This window comes from Oculina patagonica, chromosome 14 (assembly GCF_052425735.1).
Source record: "Oculina patagonica isolate OP01 chromosome 14, crgOcupat, whole genome shotgun sequence".
NCBI classification, from domain to species: Eukaryota; Metazoa; Cnidaria; class Anthozoa; order Scleractinia; family Oculinidae; genus Oculina; species Oculina patagonica.
Genome location: NC_135771.1, coordinates 16,550,970 through 16,574,239, shown reverse-complemented (window position 1 = coordinate 16,574,239; position 23,270 = coordinate 16,550,970). Strand labels below are relative to the sequence as shown.

The 23,270-nt window shown below is 38.3% G+C and overlaps 3 protein-coding genes and 2 non-coding genes across 9 annotated transcripts in view; 1 reads left to right on the top strand and 4 right to left on the bottom strand.

Annotated features, from left to right (window-relative positions):
- Positions 1-1,551: 1,551 nt before the first annotated feature.
- LOC144638666 (matrilin-1-like) lies at positions 1,552-11,759 on the top strand. Its single transcript, XM_078497886.1, has 3 exons — positions 1,552-1,661; positions 8,628-8,966; positions 10,164-11,759. Exons 1-3 carry the CDS (start codon positions 1,610-1,612, stop codon positions 10,412-10,414), a joined length of 642 nt encoding a protein of 213 aa, XP_078354012.1. The 5' UTR covers positions 1,552-1,609; the 3' UTR covers positions 10,415-11,759.
- Trnal-uaa (transfer RNA leucine (anticodon UAA)) lies at positions 7,858-7,941 on the bottom strand. Its single transcript has one exon. It is a non-coding gene; the product is annotated as a tRNA-Leu (tRNA).
- Positions 11,760-12,285: 526 nt separating the features above from the next.
- Positions 12,286-19,227, bottom strand: LOC144638671 (testisin-like). Its single transcript, XM_078497892.1, has 4 exons — positions 18,727-19,227; positions 17,319-17,510; positions 16,066-16,221; positions 12,286-13,298 (listed from the first exon to the last, which is right to left on the bottom strand). Exons 3-4 carry the CDS (start codon positions 16,172-16,174, stop codon positions 12,847-12,849), a joined length of 561 nt encoding a protein of 186 aa, XP_078354018.1. The 5' UTR covers positions 16,175-16,221; positions 17,319-17,510; positions 18,727-19,227; the 3' UTR covers positions 12,286-12,846.
- Trnal-uaa (transfer RNA leucine (anticodon UAA)) lies at positions 14,050-14,133 on the bottom strand. Its single transcript has one exon. It is a non-coding gene; the product is annotated as a tRNA-Leu (tRNA).
- A 1,040-nt stretch (positions 19,228-20,267) lies between the features above and the next one.
- The window catches only part of LOC144638603 (transient receptor potential cation channel subfamily A member 1-like), a 35,546-nt gene continuing 32,543 nt past the window's right edge, over positions 20,268-23,270 (bottom strand). For all 5 annotated transcript variants that reach the window (XM_078497803.1, XM_078497802.1, XM_078497804.1 and 2 more), the window contains exons 26-29: positions 22,457-22,525; positions 21,796-21,906; positions 21,411-21,520; positions 20,268-20,774 (exon numbers count right to left, since the gene is read on the bottom strand). In XM_078497803.1, the coding sequence (XP_078353929.1) occupies positions 20,645-20,774; positions 21,411-21,520; positions 21,796-21,906; positions 22,457-22,525 (420 nt within the window). In that variant the 3' untranslated portion in view covers positions 20,268-20,644. The remainder of the gene's footprint in view (positions 20,775-21,410; positions 21,521-21,795; positions 21,907-22,456; positions 22,526-23,270) is intronic.

Here is a 23,270-nt window from a genome sequence, read left to right as displayed (position 1 = left end):
CTTAAGTAGCAATAAACATTGCCCCAAAAACAAACGTATTTTTTAAAGTGAAAATGTTTAACTTATTTGCGGTGAGTTGTTTTCGTCAAATTCTTTTCACTATTTTCATTTCCTTTCTCTTTTAAGAGAGTGTGTTGAAACACACTGTGGACCACCCAATGTTTTGCCAAAAAAAATCATTCTGTTCTAAATTGCTGCTCAACAGTTATACCAGTCCTATAAATTTCGTTTACGCAGAATGAATATAACATCACGAAAACGTTTGACGCACGAGGGAAACAAAACAAAATCTCCTAAACAAGTGAAACTCATCATAATTATTGAGAGCTAGCTAACCGTAAACAGAGTAACCAGAGTGCTATAAAGGCTAAACGCAGTGCAAATGGACTACAGACCTACAGACTTGTACTTCTTTTAGCCTGGATTGAAATCTGGGTAACCTGAATAACGTTCCAGTTAGTTTGAATAACGCTCTGGTTAGCCTGTTCGCTGTTAGCTCTCACTGATAATGGCAATAGATTTCGCTTGCATGTTTCATTGAAATCGTTTCGTTTCGTTCGTTTCGCCAATATCGGTGCTTTCGGGTAACCTCGGGACAGACTCACATTATGCTTGATACTTTGGAAACACAGGAGATAATTATAACCGAAAGACTGATACGTCACTAAGCTCCAACTTAGACTTGACCTAACAAAATTGAGATTGTAGCCAACTTTTGGGTTTTATTTCACGTGGAATCATTATTTACAAATTTACTTTAGAAAAAAAGCGGTCTTAATAATATTTTAACCAGTTTATGATTACAAAATTATTAAGATCGCCGTACGTTACTTCTCGTCTTCTCTGTTTTCCAGAGTCATTCTCGTTCCCAGAGTCGCTTGTCCCTCTTAGCCGGCTGAGCCTGGGGCACAAGGAACAAGTGACTCTGAAGACAATGATTTAAAACGAAATTAAATATAGTCAATCAAATCAACCGTAGTTGAAGCCCTTGCAACAAAGGGATTTCAAAACGGTCGATATAATTGACTAGTTTTGAAACTGCCTTTGTTAAAATCTAGCCAATCAAATCATTTGTCTCCAGTGCCACTTGTTTCTCGCGCACAGACTTTGCTGGCTAAGAAAGACAAGTGGCTCTGGTGACGAGAATGCTCCAGAGGCCGTCGATCGGCGGCGGGGTCTGGGCGTTTCTCAACCCTAGGCCTCATCAGCTGAAAGTCTTGTTGGGCTCTGGGGACGATAATGGGCTTCGCTTGGACGTCTACGAACAGGTTGGAGGACTTTCTCTGCTCCTCCCCTGAACCAGTGCTGTTATAGCCACAGGTTCACCATCCTCTGCTTTATGAGTGTCACAGGCCGTCAACATATGTAAATTTCTTCGTCTTAGTTACCGCCTTTGAAAGTTAATATCTTTCTTTTGTTTGTTTTGTCTTTGTTATCCCCTGGCGCAATATGCTCTCTAGATCAAAGTGGTAAGTAAATCATTAATAGCGTTTGTTTTGACAAGCCAATCACAGAACTCGATTTCACGACTTGCCTTTTTCATACCGGCTTCTTAACACATTCTTTGCCTTTATTTTAATTTTCAATTTTCCTCGGTGTTATCTTTAAAATGATGTTTTCATCTTTTCTGCTGCTTGCAATAGGAGTAACGTTTTCTCAAGGTAAGCTAACATCTATGTGTGGGTAAATCCAGAGGACTGGATATCTGAATTTATTTCAGAACATTTCAAATTTCAAGCCAGGCCGATAGAGAAGAATTTTTAATAGATGTACCTTCGCGGACTTAAAATTATGTTTTTAAAACACTTTTAAATATCACTTAGTATGGTGTTTACAGTTCACTAAGAGCCGGGTCGTATTATAGTGAATTTGTTTCCGTGCGATGAAATTACTTGCCAACAGGTAACGTCGAATAATTACGAGCCATGGTTTGCAAATTTGATTTTTTGTAGCTGGCAAAAATTTCGCCAGTTGCACCAAAATTTTAAAGAAGCTTTAGTACTGAAATTGCTTTGCCAAACTTGACAAAGCAAACATATTACCTTTTTAACGTTAACTATCATTCATGTACTAAGTAAGTAAGTTCCGATAACAACACGCTAATCTGAAAATGGTGAGAATTATACCCGTTCCTCTGACTATTTCTAATAATAATTTCTATGGAAAGGAAGATTAAAGTTCTTTGCAAACATTTAGTTTCATAGCGAATGTTTGACAAAATTTAATAACATAAAATTAACTTAGCCGTGGCACCGTCCCTTTAATCTGGCTATAACCGGTATATAACAAGCTTTACAAATGCTGATGTTGGACCATAACCGATCGAAAAACTACTGACAGCAAAATGAGAGACAGCAAGGCAATCAACCAACTCGCTTCTTAGTATCAGTTCTCCATTGAATCGCACACTGCGGGAGCCCGAAACAGACAATGGAAACCAAATTCAACAAACACGGGCCTGAGAGAGAAAACATTCACATGATTGCGGTAATCTTTTGTCACGGGAATATTTTGTGTCAGGAAATTCTCCAGTTTAATAAAAGGCGTTATAATAAAGGCTTTGTTATTCAAAACATATTGAAGAGCTTTGTTTTGAAAACCGACCCGTGACATGGTTTAAAGCGACCTTGCCAAATTTGTAATCAAATTTTTGTTACCGAAAATTAGAGAACGAAAAAAAGTGCTTTAGTGCGTGACCTAGCCCTAAAGGGTTGCAAGTGAAATCATAACTCACGAAAACTTTAAGTTAATTTAAAAAGATGAAATCGGTAACATACCATTGCCACCCTTATAGAACAAGAAAATTGCATGTAGGCGGTCCACTGAGATTTATCTATTGAAAACAAAAATGATCTCACAGGCGGCTGAAGTTTTTTGGCCTGTAAATCCAAAGAGGATTTTAAAATTGTTAATTTTAAACTGATTGTTAAGCTGTTTTATTAACACAATGGCCGAAGTGTCAGAATTGAGAAATAGGCGTTTCTAAGATAACGCCCGCTTTCTGGTGCCATCTTTGTTTGATGTGAAGAAATACGCGCCAACGCTATTGAAAAAGGCTAAAGTACCAGCAAAATATATATTTGTGACTTTGTCTTCATACAAGTTATTTTTAAACACGCTGTTCAAACAACTGTCTGCTTTAAAGCTTTTCGCAACTTAACTAGTAATTGGTTTCCAAAGAGGGAAATGTGGACTTGTCGGTGCCATTTGCAAATTTTTGTAGCTAGCAAAAATTTCGTCGGTTGCACCAAAATTTCAAAGAAGCCGAGATACTTTCCCGCCAAACTTTGGCAAAGCATTAATAATCTTTTTCAACCTTTTAACTGTCTTTCATGTAAGTTAGTACGTTCTGATAAAAACAATTTGGTTCGAATTTTTACTTGTTCCTGTGGCTATTTGAAATAATAATTTCGATGGAAAGGAAGATTTAAGGACGTTCACGCGAAAATCTTCCAACATTGCAATCTTTCTTAAAATTTCACCAGAGCTAGTTTATTAGTTACTTTTATCAGAAATGTAAAAAAAGGTGGGGGTTAACGACTTCGTTTCCGAAATACGATAACCGAAAGAGGGCGCGTATTTGGATAAATTTCACTTCGTCACTCGATATGACCTCAGCGGCTTCGGGCGACAAAATATTTTAAATTAATTGATGTAGGCTAACTTTCTTTGTCTGAATTTATTTTAGTGGGTCTATTGTACAAATATATTTCGGTTTTGAAGTCCCTTAAGGAAAATCTTGCCTTAAAGAATTGGATTTGCGAACACTCGAGACTGGAAAATGTGACTAATTTGGTCGCGCGCGAGGGGAGAAAATGAAAAAATAACAAAGTTCCAACATTGGAAATGTGCTCATTTTTTGTCAATCAGTAGAGATTTATCAGTAAAGTTGGTATATCTCGAAAAAAGTGGGGGTCACCGACCGTTTAAGAGAGGAAACTGCAAGCGAAGTTAACGCAACGGCTACCAACCCTATATGTGTTTGGAAAAGTTTTCTCAGCGCGCGCGCTCGTGCATCAGTGACGTGGCGTGACGTTGGGACATGAATTACGTGCGCAGTAAGGATGCGCATAAACAATTAGCGCGAACGTCCTTACGTGTCACGGATTTTAGCCACATTTAGGCATAGAAAATGACCATCAACTGAAATTCGTTTAAATATATTAAATTACCTCCTAAAACAGTGAAGAAACATTAAAATAACACACCAAATGCAAAAGAAGCTAATGCACGGATAATTAAAAGTGTCGAAAATTGAAACGGATTGCGATATGGGTTTTTGAAATATGGTTCGGCGGAACAGTTTTGAAAGTTTATCTTATCTGCTTGTATCTTTTAATTATAACGCGCGGTAGACACGTTTGGCTGCAATAAAGCTATAGTTAATTTTTTTGCAAACATATAGTTTCATAGCAAATGTTTGGAAACATTTAATGACATATAAAATTGACTTAGCCGTGACACATTCCCTTTAATGTGGCTATAACCACTATCTAGCAAGCTTTACAAATGCTTAACCTGATGTTGGACCAGAACCGATCGAAAAACTACTGACAGCAAAATAAGAGAGAGCAAGGCAATCAACCAGCTCGCTACTTAGGGCCCGGACGCACTGGGCACATTTTTGTTTATTTTGCGAAAAAATCTGTCACCAGTTCCGTGAGACAAGTGCGCCCGGTGATTTTCAGATCTACCAAATTTTGTCAAGCCTTACCAAACTTCCAAGGCGCCGTCGACCTGCCTCGGAGCAGGACAAATTTTTGTCAAGCGTCAAAACTGACAGATTTTTCAATTAACATGACTTAATCTTAAAGAAAACGTCAAACAAGTATATTTGATCTCGCTTTTAAAGGCAGTTGTCTGCCAAAATATTTTATTTTTTCTCGACAATTGAGCTGTGAACGGCAGAGGACGGCAAAGATATAATGACAATCGACTCACACAACAATATATAATATATACGGCTCGAAGTACTCCTGGCTTGGCACAATTTTTAAACCGCCCGAGTACAAGTACCGCTGCTGATCAAAATGAAAGCGCGGCGAGCCAAGGATATTGAACTGTACTAAAAGCGATAAATACGGCTCTTATCGGCCGGAACGTAAGACTCTTTTCAGCGAACGGAAAGTTATCGAAGGTGTACAGTTTTAACATGATTGACAGTTTGTGGTTATCAAAAAATTTGGTGTTTTCAATTGCGTCCACGATTGCCAATTTCAAAATTTGGTAGAGACAAAATTTGTCGAGACTTTTGGTCGAGCCAAACAAATTTTGTCAGTCCAGTGGGTATCAGTTCTCTATTGAATCAAGCACTGCGGGAGCCCAAAACAGACAATGGAAACCAAATGCAACAAACACGGGCCTGAGAGAGAAAACATTCACATGATTGCGGTAAATGTTTGTCACGGGAATATTTTGTGTCCGCAAGTCTCCAGTTTAATAAAAGGCGATATAATAAAGGCTTTGTTATTCAAAACATATTGAAGAGCTTTGTTTTGAAAACCGACCCGTGACATGGTTTAAAGCGACCTTGCCAAATTTGTAATCAAATTTTTGTTACCGAAAATTAGAGAACGGAAAAAAGGGTTTTAGTGCGTGACCTAGCCTTAAAGTAGATTACAGGATTGCAAGTGAAATCATAACTCACGAAAACTTTAAGTTAATTTAAAACGATGAAATCGGTAACATACCATTGCCACCCTTATAGAACAAGAAAATTACATGAAGGCGGTCCACTGAGATTTATCTATTGAAAACAAAGTTGATCTCATAGGCGGCTGAACGTTTTTGGCCTGTAAATCCAAAGAGGATTTTAAAACTGTTAATTTAAACTGATTGTTAAGCTGTTTTATTAACACAATGGCCAAAGTGTCAGAATTGAGAAATAGGCGTTTCCAAGATAACGCCCGCTTTCTGGTGCCATCTTTGTTTGATGTGAAGAAATACTCGCCAACGCTATTGAAAAAGGCTAAAGTACCAGCAAAATAAACCAAACAAAACAAAATATTTTTGTGACTTTGTCTTCATATAAGTTATTTTTTAAATACGCTGTTCAAACAACTGTCTGCTTTAAAGCTTATCGCAACTAAACTAGTTATTAGTCCTCTCACTACCTCAGTCGTGAAACAAATAACAATCATTTACCCACAAAGTTCTAAACGGCCAGAGCTAAACTATTAAAAAAAACGAATTTCATCAAACCATTGATTTAATCCTTTGCATTGGCGCCTGGAGATTTTTGGGAAAAAGGCATTTAAAGATATTCTTGACATTTTTAGTCAGTTATGGGCTAAATTTTGGGAGGCGCGGTAGCTCAATGCTTAGTGCGCCTGACTCTGGATCGAGCGGTCTGGGTCGGAGTCCTTGCCTGGGTCACTGTGTTGTGTTCTTGGGCAAGACACTTTACTCTTATGGCGCCTCTCTCCACCAAGGTGTTTAAATGAATACCGGCGAATTTTTCGCTGGGTTAACCCTGCGATGGACAAGCATCCTATTCAAAGGGCAAGGAAAAAAATACTCGTAGAAACCAAGATGTGCTTCGGCGTAATGAGCCACTTGCCTCGAAAGCAGTCATTACTATTTTTTATGAGCCAAATAGATACAAACCTTGCTTTTTACTGGCAACGCATTTTATGGCAGTTTTGCTCAGATATGCATACAAATACAAATATGTCAAGATTCCCTAACACAAATCATTTTCTACATTTTCAAATTTTCAAAATTTTGCGTTTGTGGCATTTTCACCTCTAATCCACCTCTTTCCACTTCCTGTTATACTGGGCTTGTTGTTAGTTCAAGAATTCCCGAGAAAGCATCAACGAGACGGAAAAACTTTACCATGGAGTAAAACATGCAGTAACCATGATCATGATTGAAACTATTGCTGGTTTTCACTGTCACGCAAGTAACGATACTGTCACGCTCTGCAAAAAATAAATCCAAATCGTTTGAGTAAAAAAAATCAAGAATATTACAGGTTGTAGAAAATTACTAGATAGTCTACGTGTCCAAGTCTCAGGTCTGTACGGTATTCCGTACTCGAGTTATCCGTTAAAATGTTTCACGAAATTTTAGAGAGCACAGTATGGAAATTCCATGCTGGAGTCCGTGTGAAGGGGTACCAAGATGGCCGCCGGAAATGAATGAAAACATCTGGCATTCACTTCTGCTATAAAAAGCGGTCAGTTTACCTCCGTGTATACGTAAACACTTACACAAACACTTCTTGTAAAACCTCAATTGTTCAGATCGTTAAAAATCACTAGATGAAGCATTTTTTAACTTGTATACGTGACAGCCTTCAGCGGCTATTCTGATGTCGTGTGGCGCAAAACTCCGAAATTCAAAATGTTATATCTTAAAAACGGCGGATGCTAACGAGCTGAAAACCTTCAATAAGATATATGTCGAGGACGTCTAATAGCCAGTGGAGGGTAAAAAGTCATGAAACTCGCGATTCTGGATTTTCCAATTTTGATGACGTCACGTGAAAACCGAGAATTGCCTGAGTTATTTTTAATCATGATCAGAATCGAACAATCATGTTTCAGTCATGATTTGCGATATGCACTGCCTGATATGAACACTTCTTACAACGAAACATGTTTCATTTGTGATCAGACTAATCATATTTTGGCCTAGTGTGAACAAAGCTTAAGATTTCAGAGACACAATCTTTCCTAGGTTTCTTTACCAAACAAATTAAAATAGGAAAAATAATAAAATAGAGCCGTACTCAAGATCTCCGGCATAGTTTTTCACCCTTAAAAGTAACTCTCCAATAAGAGGTTTAAAAACAACAGTTATACTAAAAAGAAAAAATCGACTTCGGATTTTTATAAAATAGTGCAAAGAAAATACCAGAAGTGGGGTTCGAACCCACGCGGACAATTCGTCCATTGGATCTTAAGTCCAACGCCTTAACCACTCGGCCATCCTGGTGCTCTTTTGTTGGTTCCTATAATGTCGTTATTAGCGAGTAATGAGGGTGGTGGTTAAGGTAGCTTTGACGGCTCACAGTAACATTGCAGTTTACGGTGCACGGTTTTATTTTAGGCCTTTTGATTGTGAGTGTTGACGGTGAGGTCGTAAAGGAATTAATTCGTTTTTTATGCAATTAGGGACACCAAATAAAAGCTTGAAAATGTACTATCTTTATCTAAATTTTTATTCCTAGTTTTAGCTTAATTCGATTGAGAAAATATGTTGAAATAGTGCCTCGTCATATTTCGTAACACCTTGAAGTTCGTCAAAAATACTCCTCTGATGCATGACTTCGTATTTTAGCCTTATGTAGTCACGTAGCCATGGTTACGCAAGAGTTTAGGATTATTACAGGTGTCTTGGCATGTATTGGGGGTGGAACAGTGCCATATTTTTATCACCATTCAAATCTTTTTATTTTAACAGTCAAATCTAGCATGTTTGTTAGAATTTTTGGTCAAAGTAAAGAGAAACCAACGGACAAAAAATGACAAGTCAAGGTGTAAGAATCCCCGATTATTCAAAAACTTAGTTAACTGTACGCACATTTTTGCTTTATTTCTCGCCAGCATTCAGGCTTTGCACGGAATTAATATCGTATTCAAATTATCATACAGGACACTTTTTTAATTTTCTTTTCACAGGGAAAACAGAAACATGCAGCAAAAAGATCGACTTGGCTATCATTCTTGATGCTTCAGCAAGTATAGGTGAAGACAATTTTAACCTGGCCAAAAACTTTGCCAAGACACTTTCCAGAAGATTTACAACATCCTCCAAAAACGTTCGCGTTGCTTTTGTGGCGTACTCGCAGCATATTAATGTTTTATCCAGGTTCTCTGATGATCAAGACAAGGGAAAGCTAGAAAACATCATAAGCAATGCTTTCTATGAGGCATCTTCAAGTGGTACTGGAAAAACTATGGAAGCGGTCAATTTTGAGGTGTTTTCGGCCAAGTCTGGGTCAAGAATCGGAAGGCCTGGTTAGCAGTGTGTATTTTTTTTTGCTAAAACAAACTCTAAAAGACTGGAAATGGTTAAGCCAATATTTCGTTTTTATTCGAAAACCTTTCTTAGGGCATCTTCGGAACGTTTTTGCATAAAATAATGTTTTGAAAGACCTTTGAATAAAACCAAAATATATGGCAAAACCTTTTCCAGTGTTTTTAGAGTTAGGTAAATGTCATTCTGGAAGGAAAATGGTTTGTTGATGTGTTTGAATAAGAGAAACTTGTTTTGCTAAAAGATACAGTCAAACAACTATTAAGTGGCCACCGTTTCTTTAGCAGCCAGTTGTCTGAGTTTTGGAATTGTAGTCACTACGATATTGAAAATATTAACGGGCCCACCTCTAAATGAAGCAGGCCTCACAAAGTCCAGTCCTCGTTCTCAATGTCCGCGTCAAATGGTAAAAATAGGCATACTAGGGGATTTGGGGTTTGAAATTTTTGATTCAGGGATTTTTTGGGGGTAAAAAATTTGGCAAGTATTTTTTGGGGGTGACTTGATTTAAAAAGGGGATTTTTTGTGTGTTAAAAACGAACTAAAGTGTCTTGGTGCAGCCTTGGCGTATTTATGGTATGATGAATAAACAAACACGAGCGTTCAATTTTTGATGGTCTTCTTTGTGTTATATTATTGCCCCTCCTGGCAATTAAGGGGTAATTTTACAAGGGATTTTTTGGGGGGTTGTTTTTAGTCCACGGATTTTTTTGGGGTAATTAATGTCGGAAGACTTAGGGATTTTTTTGGGTCCTGAGTTTTGCCTTCATTCGATCATCCCCGTCATTTACAAGCCGGAGTACGTCCCACCCCCCCCCCCCCTGGGGGATTACCATACAGAAGGCTAATCTTCCTGATCTAAGAACGATTTAAAAGATACACCAGTCAGAAAAATCAGTAACAAGGAGCTCTGGATGAGGGCAGAACAAGAGTAAACCCTGACGTTTGTTTCTGTTTTTCGTTCAGTTTATTTACTATTTCTAGCGGCCGGGCGTAATTGTCTGTACTTAAACAAGCCTGATAAAATAATTTTTTCACAAAACGCAAGCTTTACCCTCTAATATAAGAGGCCACTTGCTCATTCTCCAGTAGTGTTCAGCTTATATTGAGGTTTGACTGAAAACGGTTGACACAAGTCAATTTCTGATACACTCCGTCCACTGTTAAATTTGTTACAGGCGTGAAGAAAGCAACAGTTGTAGTTACAGACGGATATAGTGGCCTTGGAACCGAGTTCGTGAAGATGCAAGCTGACCGGATGAAGACGAGAGGAATTGAAATGTTCGCGATCGGAATTACCAAGAGAATGAATGAGGAAGAGCTGACAGCTTTATCCAGTAAACCTGTTAAAAGTCATTTATTTAGGTTAACTGATTTGAAAGCTGTCAAAGGAATAGTTGATCATATCGTGAAGGAAGTTTGCAAATAGTTAGCAATTCACTGATTTTTAGATTGGTCTTCCGACTTTCGGCATAACCTTTTATTCTATTTTTTCACAAAACTCCAATTTAAGGAGGCTCGATGTTACAGTAGTTTTTTTAGCCAAAGGGTGGATGTTTTGAAAATTTAAATTATCGAGGAAGCCAATGTTCGATTTTTGCCAAAATACACCATAATGATCAAATATGACCAAATTTTAATTTTTTACCCGTCACTTTGTCACAAAGGTTACCATAGCAACGATTGACGTTTTCTTTTGTTCTCAAACAAGCTTGATTTTCTAGAAATCTAGATTGACTCTTGGTATTCATTTTTTTATATGTTCAAGTATAGTAGATTGACTACCTGTACACAAAATTTTAGGAAAATTTGTAAGAGCGTTTTAGAGTAAATCAAGAATGAAGTTTTTGGTACTTTCTTATAATTTCCTACAATCGGCAGTCGATATATTTTAACAAATTAAAGCAAAAAGTCTTTCGCTTTTAGTAATTGGTCTTTTGTGGTGTAAATATCTATATTTCAGTGAAAGTAACTGTACTCAAATAATACGAAACAATTTTAAAGCGCCTATTTTATATTAAAATGGTGTTTTTCTGAAAATTTCATTTTTGATTCACTTAAAAACGCTCGTACAGATTTTTCTAAAATTTCGTCAACAGTTAGTCAATCTACTAAACTTTAACATATCAAAAAATAAACACCAAGAGTAAATCTAGATTTCGAGAAAATCAAGCTTGTTTGAGAACAAAAGAGAACGTCAATCGTTGCTATGGTAACCTTTGTGACAAAGTGACGGATAAAAAATTAAAATTTGGTCATATTTGATCATTATGATGTATTTTGGCAAAAATCGAATACTGGCTTCCTAGATAATTTTAATTTTCAAAACAACCACTCTTTGGCTAAAAAAACCACATCGAGCCTCCTTAAGCCACCAATCCAATTAAACTTTTAGTATCATCTTGCCAAAATTAAACCGACTTTCTATAAAAGCTTCCACGTAGACTTCCCAGTAAACAAGAGAATTAATTATAATTTTTAACAACTTTATTAGGCTTATATTTTATTATATTTAATACTTTAAAAGATTCTCAATTAAAAGTAATATTTGACAAAAAATAAAGAAAACAATAAAAAATGTTATCGAATTCGTTTCTAGTGAGTAGTGGAGCTCCCGCGCGCGCAAAAGTCGCGCGCGAGCGGAGCATCCATACTTAAGCGAAATGGGTAAACCCATTGAGCCGAGAAATTTTTGATTATGACTAAAGCTGAGTTCACATTAGGCTGAAACATTATTAGTCTGATCACGAATGAAACATGTTTCGCTGTGAAAAGTGTTCACATCAGGCAGTGCATTGCGCGAATCATGATTGAAAAATGATCATGATTGAAACTACCTCACGAGGTAGTTTCAATCATGATCAGACTGAACAAGTTAAAAATGGCGGACATGCGGTGAGGAGGCGAGTGCTCAAAAGCTTCAAAATTGGGCTTTCTATGAGACCAAATGTTTATTTAACATATGGGCTAATAAAGCGATACAATATGAATTATCGGTGACGGATAGAAAGCAGAATATTTAGCAAAATATCGCCACGAAAGTTTACGAAGGCGGCAACAAGCGTGCAGCATTGCAGCATTGCAATTGAAAAACAAACTTCACAAAATAAAAATCTTCTGCAACCGCAAATTCGGGCAATATTGTCTTCTTGCTAAACGGTTAAAAGCCCTGCTTCATCAAAGGGCTAGAAAATAGACAGAAAGACAAAGATTTAATGAAAACTTTATTGTAATTTCGAGCTATATTTTTACGGTGAAGATTTATGCAAGAACCGTGAAGCGCATAAATTACACACCTGGCATGAAACGTGTTTGAAACTAACACCTAATGTGAACAATGCAATAACAAGCATGTTTAGGTGAAACATGTTCCGTTGAAACATATTTTATTCTAAACATGTTTCGGGTTAAATGTGAACGCAGCTTAAGGCGTACGGAACGACCGTCAGTTTTATAAATATATATTTTGTTATTAACCATGTTTTCAGAAAAGTAAGAGAATAATTTTTTAGCATCGTATGTTAAAAGAAATTTCGAACACCTTACGAAGAGATCGGAGTGGAAGTAAATTGAAGAATTATGTTTAAAGAGTCGATATTTGGCCAAACCCGCTTGTAGTTATGCGGTTTTGCCTTAGTTAAAGTTTCCTATTCCTATCTAAAGTATTGTCTTGTTGTTTTATTTAAAGTTCTTCAATTCTTTACATTTTTCTCTCTTCGGTGTATATTGTCTTATTGTATTAAAATGAATAAATCGAAATGAAATGAAAAATAACATGAAATGAGCCATAAGTTTGTTGAAATGATGATTTTCTTCATTTGTTGCCTGCAGTTGCAAGCACTAAAATTCTTAGTGTCACTTTCATCTGATAAATTCTCCGTCTGTAGCAATCATATTTTTCACCCAATCAGTCAGCACGCTCATGTCACTGTACACACCAAACTTATTAGGCTCCCCGCACCCTACACCCCATGAAACAATTCCAGTTAGATACCAGAGCCCACGCTCTTGGCACGCCAGCGGTCCTCCACTGTCGTACTGACACGGCCCCACTCCTCCCTCGGCTGGACCGGCACAGAGCGCTCTTTCATGTATGATGCCGTCATAAATCTCCGGGATGTTACACAACTCTCTGGAGACGAGAGGAACCTGGGCTTCGAGAAGAATCGTCGGATGAGGTCCATTAGGCGCCAGTCTTCCCCAGCCGGTGACGTAACAGGCAGTGCCTGGGAGAAAACTTGCTTCGTTCGGCAGCAGGCAAATCGGAAATGAGCTGTTCGTTATTGACAATGTCTTCTTTAAGAGAACCATGGCTGTGAAAAAGAAAATATTTAAAAAGTCGGTTTATTAAAGGGGCTAGGTCACGGTATTTTAGGTAGTTCCATTTATTTTCGCTTATAAAGAGCTCTAAACTTTAAATTGGCAGGGCAAAAGTCTTTTATTGGCAAATACACGGTCACATAACAAACAAGGATGATTTTCGAGCATTGTGTGCCACTTTAATTTGAAAAAATTAAAAAAGGGGGGGCCCCCCCCCCTTTTTAATTTACCGAACACAACCGTTTTAACCTTCTCGAATTTTGCCCATCCATCCGCTTCTTGGCTTTCTGTGCTTCTTTTGAGTTCTTTGAGTTTCTTTTGAGTTCATTTTTAGCATTCTCACATCATCATTCTTGCCGGGCTATCCTCGAAATTTAAAATCCCAGTAAAAAAAAAAAATGAAATGTACAATGTTTCTCATTTGCTTGTCATAATAGAAAAATAGATCCATTGACCAACCTCTCACCCTTATATTAATCCCGCCTCCGCCAGATAAATAAGAAGTAAGCGCCTCACAAGGTTTACGTTTACTGTACAATTGTTACCGTCTGTTCAGCCTGAAATGCGTTGTTTTCATTGGACAAATGCTGCATAATTTTCTTCAACTATATATGGACGCCATCTTGGAGTCGCAATACGACTATCTCTCGGGCAATTTTTCCCTAATAAATCTCCAATAAGAGTCTTAAAAAACAACTAAAAAGAAAAATGGACTTCTGATTTTTAAGAACTTGTGCAAAAAAATACCAGGAGTGGGGTTCGAACCCACGCGGACAATTCGTCCATTGGATCTTAAGTCCAACGCCTTAACCACTCGGCCATCCTGGTGCTGATGAAGCTTTATTGTTGTTTCTTAAACCCTTATTGTAAAGTTATGATTGGGGGAAGGGGGTGAAGTAGCGTTGAAAGCTGGGACGAGGTCAAGAGGGGGCATGGGTTTTTTCTTCCACTCCCCTACCCCCCTTCGGCCTCACTCCTACTACAAATTAAGCTTCCCCGTGAGAGCTCTCTTGGTCTCCCCTGTTTTCTGAATCCAATATCACGTTCGCTCTCTCAAAATGCGTTCGCTCCCCGGGGGGGGGGGGGGGCACTTCCTATAAATGGGCTAATGGGGATGTGCCGCTGGATGGGGTCGCATTTTCACGACTGGACTGACTATAATGGGGGTCGCCATTTCAAGCATTTTTTATAGGGTGACTAGAATGGGGTCACACTTTTCCGGGATTTTGAGAGTACCTAGCAAGTTGTGATTTATGAACGGAAATATTCGCCGAAAAAAATTTTACCGTATTTATTGCTGTTGTTTAATATTTGACAAACAGCTCCCAGATAGTGACTAAGTTGGGGTCGTAAAAATTAAATTTACCTAAAAGTGACTAAGATGGGGTCTATAATTGCCCATAGAATAAGACTATAATGGGGTAGGGGTTCTGAGAGGCCAGCGGCACATACCCAACAAATATTTACCCAAGTACGCCCCCCCCCCCCGGGGTTCGCTCATTGTTTTCAAAAAGTTAAGTAGCTGCAAGCCGTTGATATGGCGTCATTTTAGTCTCCATTTGGACAACCTGTTATACTGTCAAATACCAGAAAAAATCGCCCCAAGTCTTTACATGAACTACTTATGGAATTAACTACTGTGTGAACGACTTGATTGCGTGCCTTACTTCGCTTCTTATTTGGCAACAAGCAACAAGTTTTGTAAAAGGTCTGATGTTCATGGACGAAAAACCCGCCAACACCAGAGCTTGCAAATTCCATTGTTCAGGACCGCAGTAGGCCAAAGAACATTCACATACAGAGCCGTAAACCTATGGAACAGCCTTGATATTAAAATCCAAAACGCTTAATCTCTGTACTCTTTTAAATCAAAGCTTAGGGATCATCTTCTTTTAAACTTTTAATCATTATTTTATTTAGTTTTCAATTTTATTTGTAAATATTAGTGTTAAGTAGATTTATTTTTTATTGTAAATAGTTTCTGAAATGCCCTATGGGGAGATTACTATTAAAGTTCTTATCTTATCTTATCTTATCTTAAGCACACATCTCCAGGATTAAACGCAAGTATTGTTTTATAAGTATTCCATGTTTGACTTGGTTATTTACCATTTTCATATTATTAGTTGTGTTTTGGTGAGCTTTTATTGATGAGGACACTTTGTGATACCTATCAAAAAGGGGCGTGTTTCTCATTAGCGTTGGACATATCAGCATAATTAGTAGAGGAGACTGGTTATGAAAGCCGGCGAACTTCAAAGGTCTCCGATATTGAAGGCAGTTGAACAGACCCATCACGTGACTCTGAAGGTGCACAAGTTCATTAAAGATGGCGGATGGTGCACACGATCTGTTTGTTCGGGAAGACGATTCAGAAGCATTTTTTGACATTTTGGAAGGCGATGGAGTATTAGAGGAGCATTTTCGGTCGCAGTTAGCAATGTAAGCATAACAGGTTGCAATTTAGAGTAGTTATTTCAAACTTATGAGCTTAAATTTTCTGTACATTGGCAGGAGCCCATTACTCTTGACATTGACTGCTCTATTCGTTCAATACAGTGGAACCTCTATTTAACGCTATAAAAAATCGATATTCTTCAGCCCAGCCAAAGTTACAGCATAATGTATGGAACAGAACCTCGATATAACGAAATCCTCGTTATAACGAACACTATGATATCATAGATTCGCCAGAAGTTGCCATTTCTTGTATTGAGTTTTGATATCAAACCTAAAAAAAATCCAAATTTTTCGACTTACCTACGTCATAGTCCGCGGGAAACTCGTATTCTGGAGCATTAGTTTTGTACTCTGGGTGAAGGTAAATTGCAGCGATTTCTAAACTTCTTTTGAGCGATCCGTTTACCATCAAACTGTCTTCACCCAAAATAACACTCCAGTGAGTTGGAATAGCATCTGTAAAACGAAAAAAATATATATCTTCACATACACTAAGAAAGATAAATATCTTGCTTGAGAGATCGTTAAATGGCATACCGGCCCAAAGTTTCCAGCAACACGCAAAAGTTTCTTTTTACAAACATGTTTAATTCTTCTTCATAGCTCGAAAACCTACTAGTGGTTTTCAAAACTACATACTAAGAAAAATATCGAGCGACTAGAATTAATTAAAGTTCAAGCATCAGTCTCTTGGTAGGCCTGATCACACCTCCCTAACGTGTACTGCATTCCACTTCGGCTTGTACAAACAGGCCATCATAGGGACTGATGCCCATTCCAGATAGTTCTGTATTACCGTAATGATTCGATTTAGCGCCCTCCTTCCAATAAGCGCCCCCTTCCGAAAAAGCGCCCCCCTTCAAATGTGTTTTTGTCAATAAGCGCCCCTATTCTAATAAGCTCCCCCATTCTAATAAGCGCCCCCACTGTTATAAGGTTTTCTTATTGTTAGTTATCGCAGATAAATTTCAAGAACATTCACCTTACCGTGCATGAATATATTCACTGCTAAAATGAGCAATTCTTTTAAAAGTAACTGACTTTTAACAATTTGTTGCTATTACAGTTTCTGTTCTTGTTAGTTATTTTAATATTTATTAAGTTTTGTTTTGAACATTTGTTTGTTTCTCAAAAAATTGAATAAGCGCCCTCCCTTGAGATGCCAAAAGTAAATAAGCGCCCCGGGCGCTAAATCGAATCATTACGGTATTTATGGTTTCCTGTACTCTGCCTAGGGACTGGTGTTTTGGATCAATTCTATTTGCACTGGATATGCTTTAAGCTCTCAAAATGTTCGTTCTGGAAGGACAAGAACTGAAATGTTCCGTGAAAATGTTTACTTCTTGCATTTTATTAATGCCGGGCCTGGTAAATAAATACTGTGTCTTATCACGGATTTATCTTGGTCGGGGTTCGCCAGAGACTGTTTTACTTGTTGTTTACATACTATGTAAATTGTCAACTTTTCCAGTGCTATAGTCCACGAATTAAGATAAATTAACACTACTTACATTAAGTTTACATTAAGTTTAACAAACAGAACGATACAAAACCTGAATCAAAACAGTGAGCAGCAGTGACGATCCAACGATCGGTAACCAAGGACCCCCCGCAGACTTGCTGACCGTTTGCGATCAGAGCTACTTGCCATGGCCAGCGGCACACACTGCAGGCTTGTCCTCCCACAATTCGCCTGGAAGCATCCTCCGAGGTCTCATCTGAAAACTGTCTTCCACATTCCTGACCTAGCAAATTCATGTCCAATATAGCGATTAGAAACAATAGACAAAACAACAATAGCAAAAAGTGGCACCCTCTCGTAAGCATTCATTTTTCTGTAAATATACATGAAGAACTTTGATCTCGGAAAAGCTTGAAAGTACACTTCTCTTCCCTTTCTTCTCCTTAAAAGACTTTAACATCAGCACTGAGTCCTGGGAGTCTCTTGCCTCCGACAGACCCTCCTGGCGCCAATGCATCACCAAAGGAGCCCAGGCAGCAGAGAAACGCAGGTCCCGTCAAGCCGAGGAGAAGCGAGCAGCACGCAAGGGAAGAGTCGTCAGCACAAACAGCACAGCCCCTACCCACGTCTGCTCCACATGTGGGAGAGGCTTCCTTGCCCAGATTGGCCTTATCAGCCATCTCCACACTCATCAAAGAATCTAGATGTCTTATGGTCATCTTCGAATACGAAGGACGAACAACACAACACATATACAGAACTAATGTAAGTAAACTAAATGTATGGAATTGTAAGTTAGTGTACATGGTTGTAACTGCAAGTGAATGTAATTGCATTCAATAAAAAAAAAATCATGTCCAATACCTTATTTAAACCTGCCATTTTTTCAGCATTAGGCAATTCTTAACAACAAAGGCTGTCATAAGATCAAAATTGAAATAAACTTATAGAGCGTTTTCACTCACGTGACAAGCGGCCACATGTATGCTGCCGTGACGTTATATGAAAACGCTCTTTTGTTTATGGTGAATTATTTTACGATGGCTCTTTGGAGAAAATGTATTATTTTTAACAGTCAAGATCTATCGTTTGGCTTGACAAGTTCCAAGGGTTAAAATAATGCCTTAAGGCAAAAGGAATACGAATTCTGTAAAATTTCCAGAGACTTCTAGCTAAATTTAAAACCAAACCACACCCCTCCCTCTAGTCCTCAAGTTTAAAACTTGTCCACTTTAGTCGTTTCATTATCCACTTTCATCCTCGCAAACGCGCGTCAGTCATTTTCCATTCGTCTTTTCATTTGTCGATTGATCAAGTACCGTTCTTCAAGACAGATCAGTCCACTTTAATTTTACTTGGATTTTCTTTTTTCCGAGTCTGCTCTTTAATATCCCGGATGTCACGCTGGATACCGTGATTATATACTGAAAAAGGTTTGGAACTGATTATAAACGTACTTGCCTGCGGACCAGGCTTTATCGCTTTGTATAAACACGTACCTCTTCCTTTAAACGTCCAGAACAAAACAATGAAACAAGCTGTCCACTTCACGTTTTCCAGCCTTCTCAGTCAACAAGTTTTCAATATAGTGAAGTAGAAACCGGGTAAGAAGTTATTTCTCACTGATTCCGTCGCTATCAGGTTAAACGTTAGAGCGTGTTCTTTCCAAGTTATCCTAAAACAGACTGCAGCTTAGTACAATTTTAAACTTATCCGACACAAACTTCCTATGGCGACAGGACTATCATGTGCTCTGCTATACTCTAAGGCCCAAAACTTCTGTCGATTCATAAATTATTTATTGTACAATAATGGAATACGGGTATGTCATCGTAAGGAAGTTAACCCTGAAATGTTTAAAGATAAGGTTTCAGTCCGATCGCGAGCGATTTGAGAGTAAGAATTGTTTTGCTTTTACAATTTATTTTTATTACGTACATTTCATAAGCACAATGCACTAGTAAACATCTCATTGTAAGGGTGTTATTTTTCACGCTTTGTTTCAGAAACATTTCTTCGCGCTAAGCAGTTGCTTGTACTGGAGCAAAGGTTACCACACTTGAAAATACAAAATAAATGAGAGCTTTCAAATGCAGCGCTTATTCTTATCTGGTTATTTTAGATATGAGAAGTAAAGTTAAAGGTAAATCCTGTGTTTGAGCGTAGTGGCCCGTCGGGCCGGCGTTTATTTCAGGTTTCCCTAGCATGAAGAGACGTGGAATATTTGTACTCCCCCCTTAATGGGATGCCAGTCTATCGCAGGGTAACAACCCGAGGGTACTCCCCAAGTGCCTATACGGGTATGTGCAGCCCAACGGGGTCGTAATTTTGGGGTCCCGATCTAGAACGGGGTATCAATTTTTGGACGATTCCTAGAACGGGATATGATATTTCGAGCGCACGAAATTTTCAAGCTATCAGCAACCAAAATGGGGTGCTAAAAAATGTACCTATTTCTAGAACGGGGTATCATGTAATTGGCCCGTACCTATTTTAATACACCTGGGTAGGGAAAAAACACTGTCTACTCTGGGACCCAAAATCGCCCAAAGTCGCTCAAAATCGCCTAAAGTCGCCCAAAGTCGCCTAAAGTCGCACAAAGTCGCTCTAAGTCGCTTTAAATAATATAGATATTTTCTGTAACAATGCTTTATGGTATACCACATGTACATGTATACCACAACTGTACTTAGGTCGGTCACGTAAAATTGCCTAAAAGGTCACCTAAAATTGCCTAAAGTCGCTCAAAATCGCCCAAAGTCGTCCAAAATCGCCTTAAATCGCCCCAAATCGCCCGTAATTTTGGACAAAATAAGCTAAAATCGCCTAAAGTCGCCCAAAGTTACGGCGACTTTGGGTCCCAGAGTAGGCCTACTGTAAGTATATTGACCAAGAACATAACACCGTGAATGACCGCGGCCACGACTTGATCCAGGACCGCTCACCTCGAAGTCCAGAGCAGTAGCCAATGGGCATCTTGCGCCATCAATATTTATAAAGCACTGAGGAAAACACTAAGTATAACATATACAACAAAAGATTCATCTTTACATACGGCATTTATTTCAGTATTTATTTATCAGTTATTGATACAACAATGATTGTAACACTATAACATTTATTAAATATTCTAGACTTAGCTTTATTTTCGCGCGAAAATGGGAATTAAAATGTGTGACCGCCAATCAGAGATACTGCACGAATCTAAGCAGAACCACGTCATCAGTAGAAACATTTTCAGGACGTACACGAGCGAGAGAAAAAATGAGCGCAGTTCTTCTATAAATCTTGTCTTAGCATATTTTATTTTAGCTTATCATAATTACACTTGTGTCATATTAGCAATATACTGACACAGAAAGTAGCAAATAAGAGATTTTTTCTGGCATCTGTGCTCTATCAACACGTCCAGAGCACCTAATGTTTCTTAAAGAACCATCCCATAATGCTCTTTTTATTTCCGCCATTCTCTTCCACTCCCTCGCGGTGACCGATGGCCTTCAGGATTTTGGACTGTTCTTTCAGCATAGAGTGTATCTCTTCAATTCTGTGATTTCAAAACAAAGAAATTTATCAACATGGGTAATAGCAGTCAGTGAACCGCGAGAAAATGTAAAAAAAAATGTAAATGTAAATGTTGTTTGTAGTGGTCATGCACTTAGCTTCGAGATAGCTAGTTTAAAGGCATGCCACTGAAACACAGGAAACATACATTTTAATTGAACATAACATAACATGGTTAAAAATCCCAACTGGCAGGAGGCAGACCAGTCGGCTATATACAAAAGAATTGATCCGGAATGTAAAATTTCATAGCTAATAAAATATAGGGTGCTTCCAAAGGTTTGTTTCCGTACAGGCCCTGGCGATGGCTCCATCTGGAGGACCTCCAATGATAGCCAGCCATTACACTAGAAGAATGTTATATGCGAAGTGATGACAATAAATACAACCAATTTATGCGTTTTGGCTTTTTCTAATAGAACCTCTAACGTTATGCCAAAAAATGCAATTTTCAAGAGAAAAAGAGGTGCTGTGCTTCAATGTCCTTTATCCTGTTGTTTCAGATGAATACTTGCAGGCGTCAGCATTACTTTGTAACGCATTAGTTTAGATCAGTTGCAACAAAAAGGGCTGCCGCTGTCGAGGAAAAATAGTCTTGAGAAAAGACTAGGCACTTTACTTTGAATCCTGCTCCAACATCTTGTCGATAATGTGTGCCATGGCTGGGGGAATACTGTCATCCTCTCCTTTGGTTTCTGCTTTTCCAAAGCCAATGATCTTCTCGTATAACTGAAAATTAAATATGCACAGAAATCAAATTTAAAAACACACACAAGAAATAAAATGACTGACTGACTGACTGACTGGCTGACTGACTGACTGACTGACTGACTGACTGACCGACCGACCGACCGACCGACCGACCGACCGACCGACCGACCGACCGACCGACCGACCGAATGGCTTCTCCCAAGGGAGAAGAGTTGTGACGAAACAGATAATGGCTCCGAAGGAATACAATAGACTGGCAATAGAAAAAGTAATCAATTTGGTTATCTTCGAACCTTCGTCTGTAGCTTGGACTTCCTGTTTGGAAACTCTTCGTGTTTGTCAACTTGAACTCGCCTTAAAATCCATTGAGGAAGAGATTCCTCAATCTCCAACAGCAATTCGACCTTCAAATAAAATAGATCAAAATCATGTGAAAACAAGCGCCTTACTATAAAATCACAATCTACTAAAGAAATAAAAAACGCGCCCGAGTGCATTATTGAGTTATATAAGCACGCGGGAATTTTTAAGAACACGAGAGAAGTGCATAGAGAAGCACGAGGCGTAGCCGAGTGCTTCTCGCACTTCTCGAGTGTTCTTAAAAATTCCCGAGTGCTTATATAACTGAATAATGCACGAGGAGAAAGTTTTTTATTTCTTTTATGAAATGTTTAAGAAATTGCGCGCGCTTAAACTCGTGACGTAAGCAGCGTGCATTATAACTCAATAAAGCACGCACGTGACGTATGCAGCGTGCTTTATGGGATTATAATGTGTTCGAATTGACCAATCACAGCGCGCGCAATTCCTCGACCATTTTATAATACATAATAAAAGTGCTAGTTTTAACAACGGTGCCGTCGTTATATCTGGGTTTACTTCATTTGTTCACCCGGCGAAGTCAAAACTCCGCTTCAGAAAATACTGATTATAAGTATTAAATACATTACATACCTGCATGACGTAACGAGCCATGACAGACTTCTGCTGAATTTTGTCGATGTCTCCAACAGCTAAACCAATCTGATAGTAAGAAGGTAAATAATTAACCAGACGCATCTATACTGAGAGACAAATAATATTTAAATATAATATAGAAGTAGTAAAGTCTCGGAAGTAACGGCATAACGCCAAAAAAAAAAATATGTAGTGAATTTTCCCCAGCAAAACCGATAGTAAAGAGGTCAGATGTACTTCAACTTTAATTTATTTTATTTTTTCAATTAATTTGTGTTAAAACAACTTTGAAACATTACATTCTATATCCAGAAAGGACTAAATATACTGCACATGGACTACAATTTCAAAGTCAACATAATATATCATTCTCTGACGAAAACTACGTCGAAAGCTGAGTGTAAATATGAAGAGACTTGCTTGCAGTCTAGAAAATTAAGACGTACTCCGCTGAAAGTTCGAGCAATGAGTGCACACATTTATTACCAAAAACCTACTCATAGCACGGTAACATGTTACATACTATTTGAAACATCTCACTGCAATTCACTTTTCTCAGTGACCCCGTGATTAAACTCCAAAGCATTCTCGAGAAAATTTAAGTCAAAACTCGTACAAATGTTTAAATCGTGCGCCATTTTGTTTTAAACTGGCACGAAACGTCCGTTTTGACTGAAATGTAGAAAATTTCAAATCCATTTTGCTATCCCATGCATGCCATGAGATCTCTTTGGTAACTCTATTTTTTCCTGCATTGCTCGAATGTTCGGCGGAAACCATATAATTAAAATACAACTAGCAAATTACATAC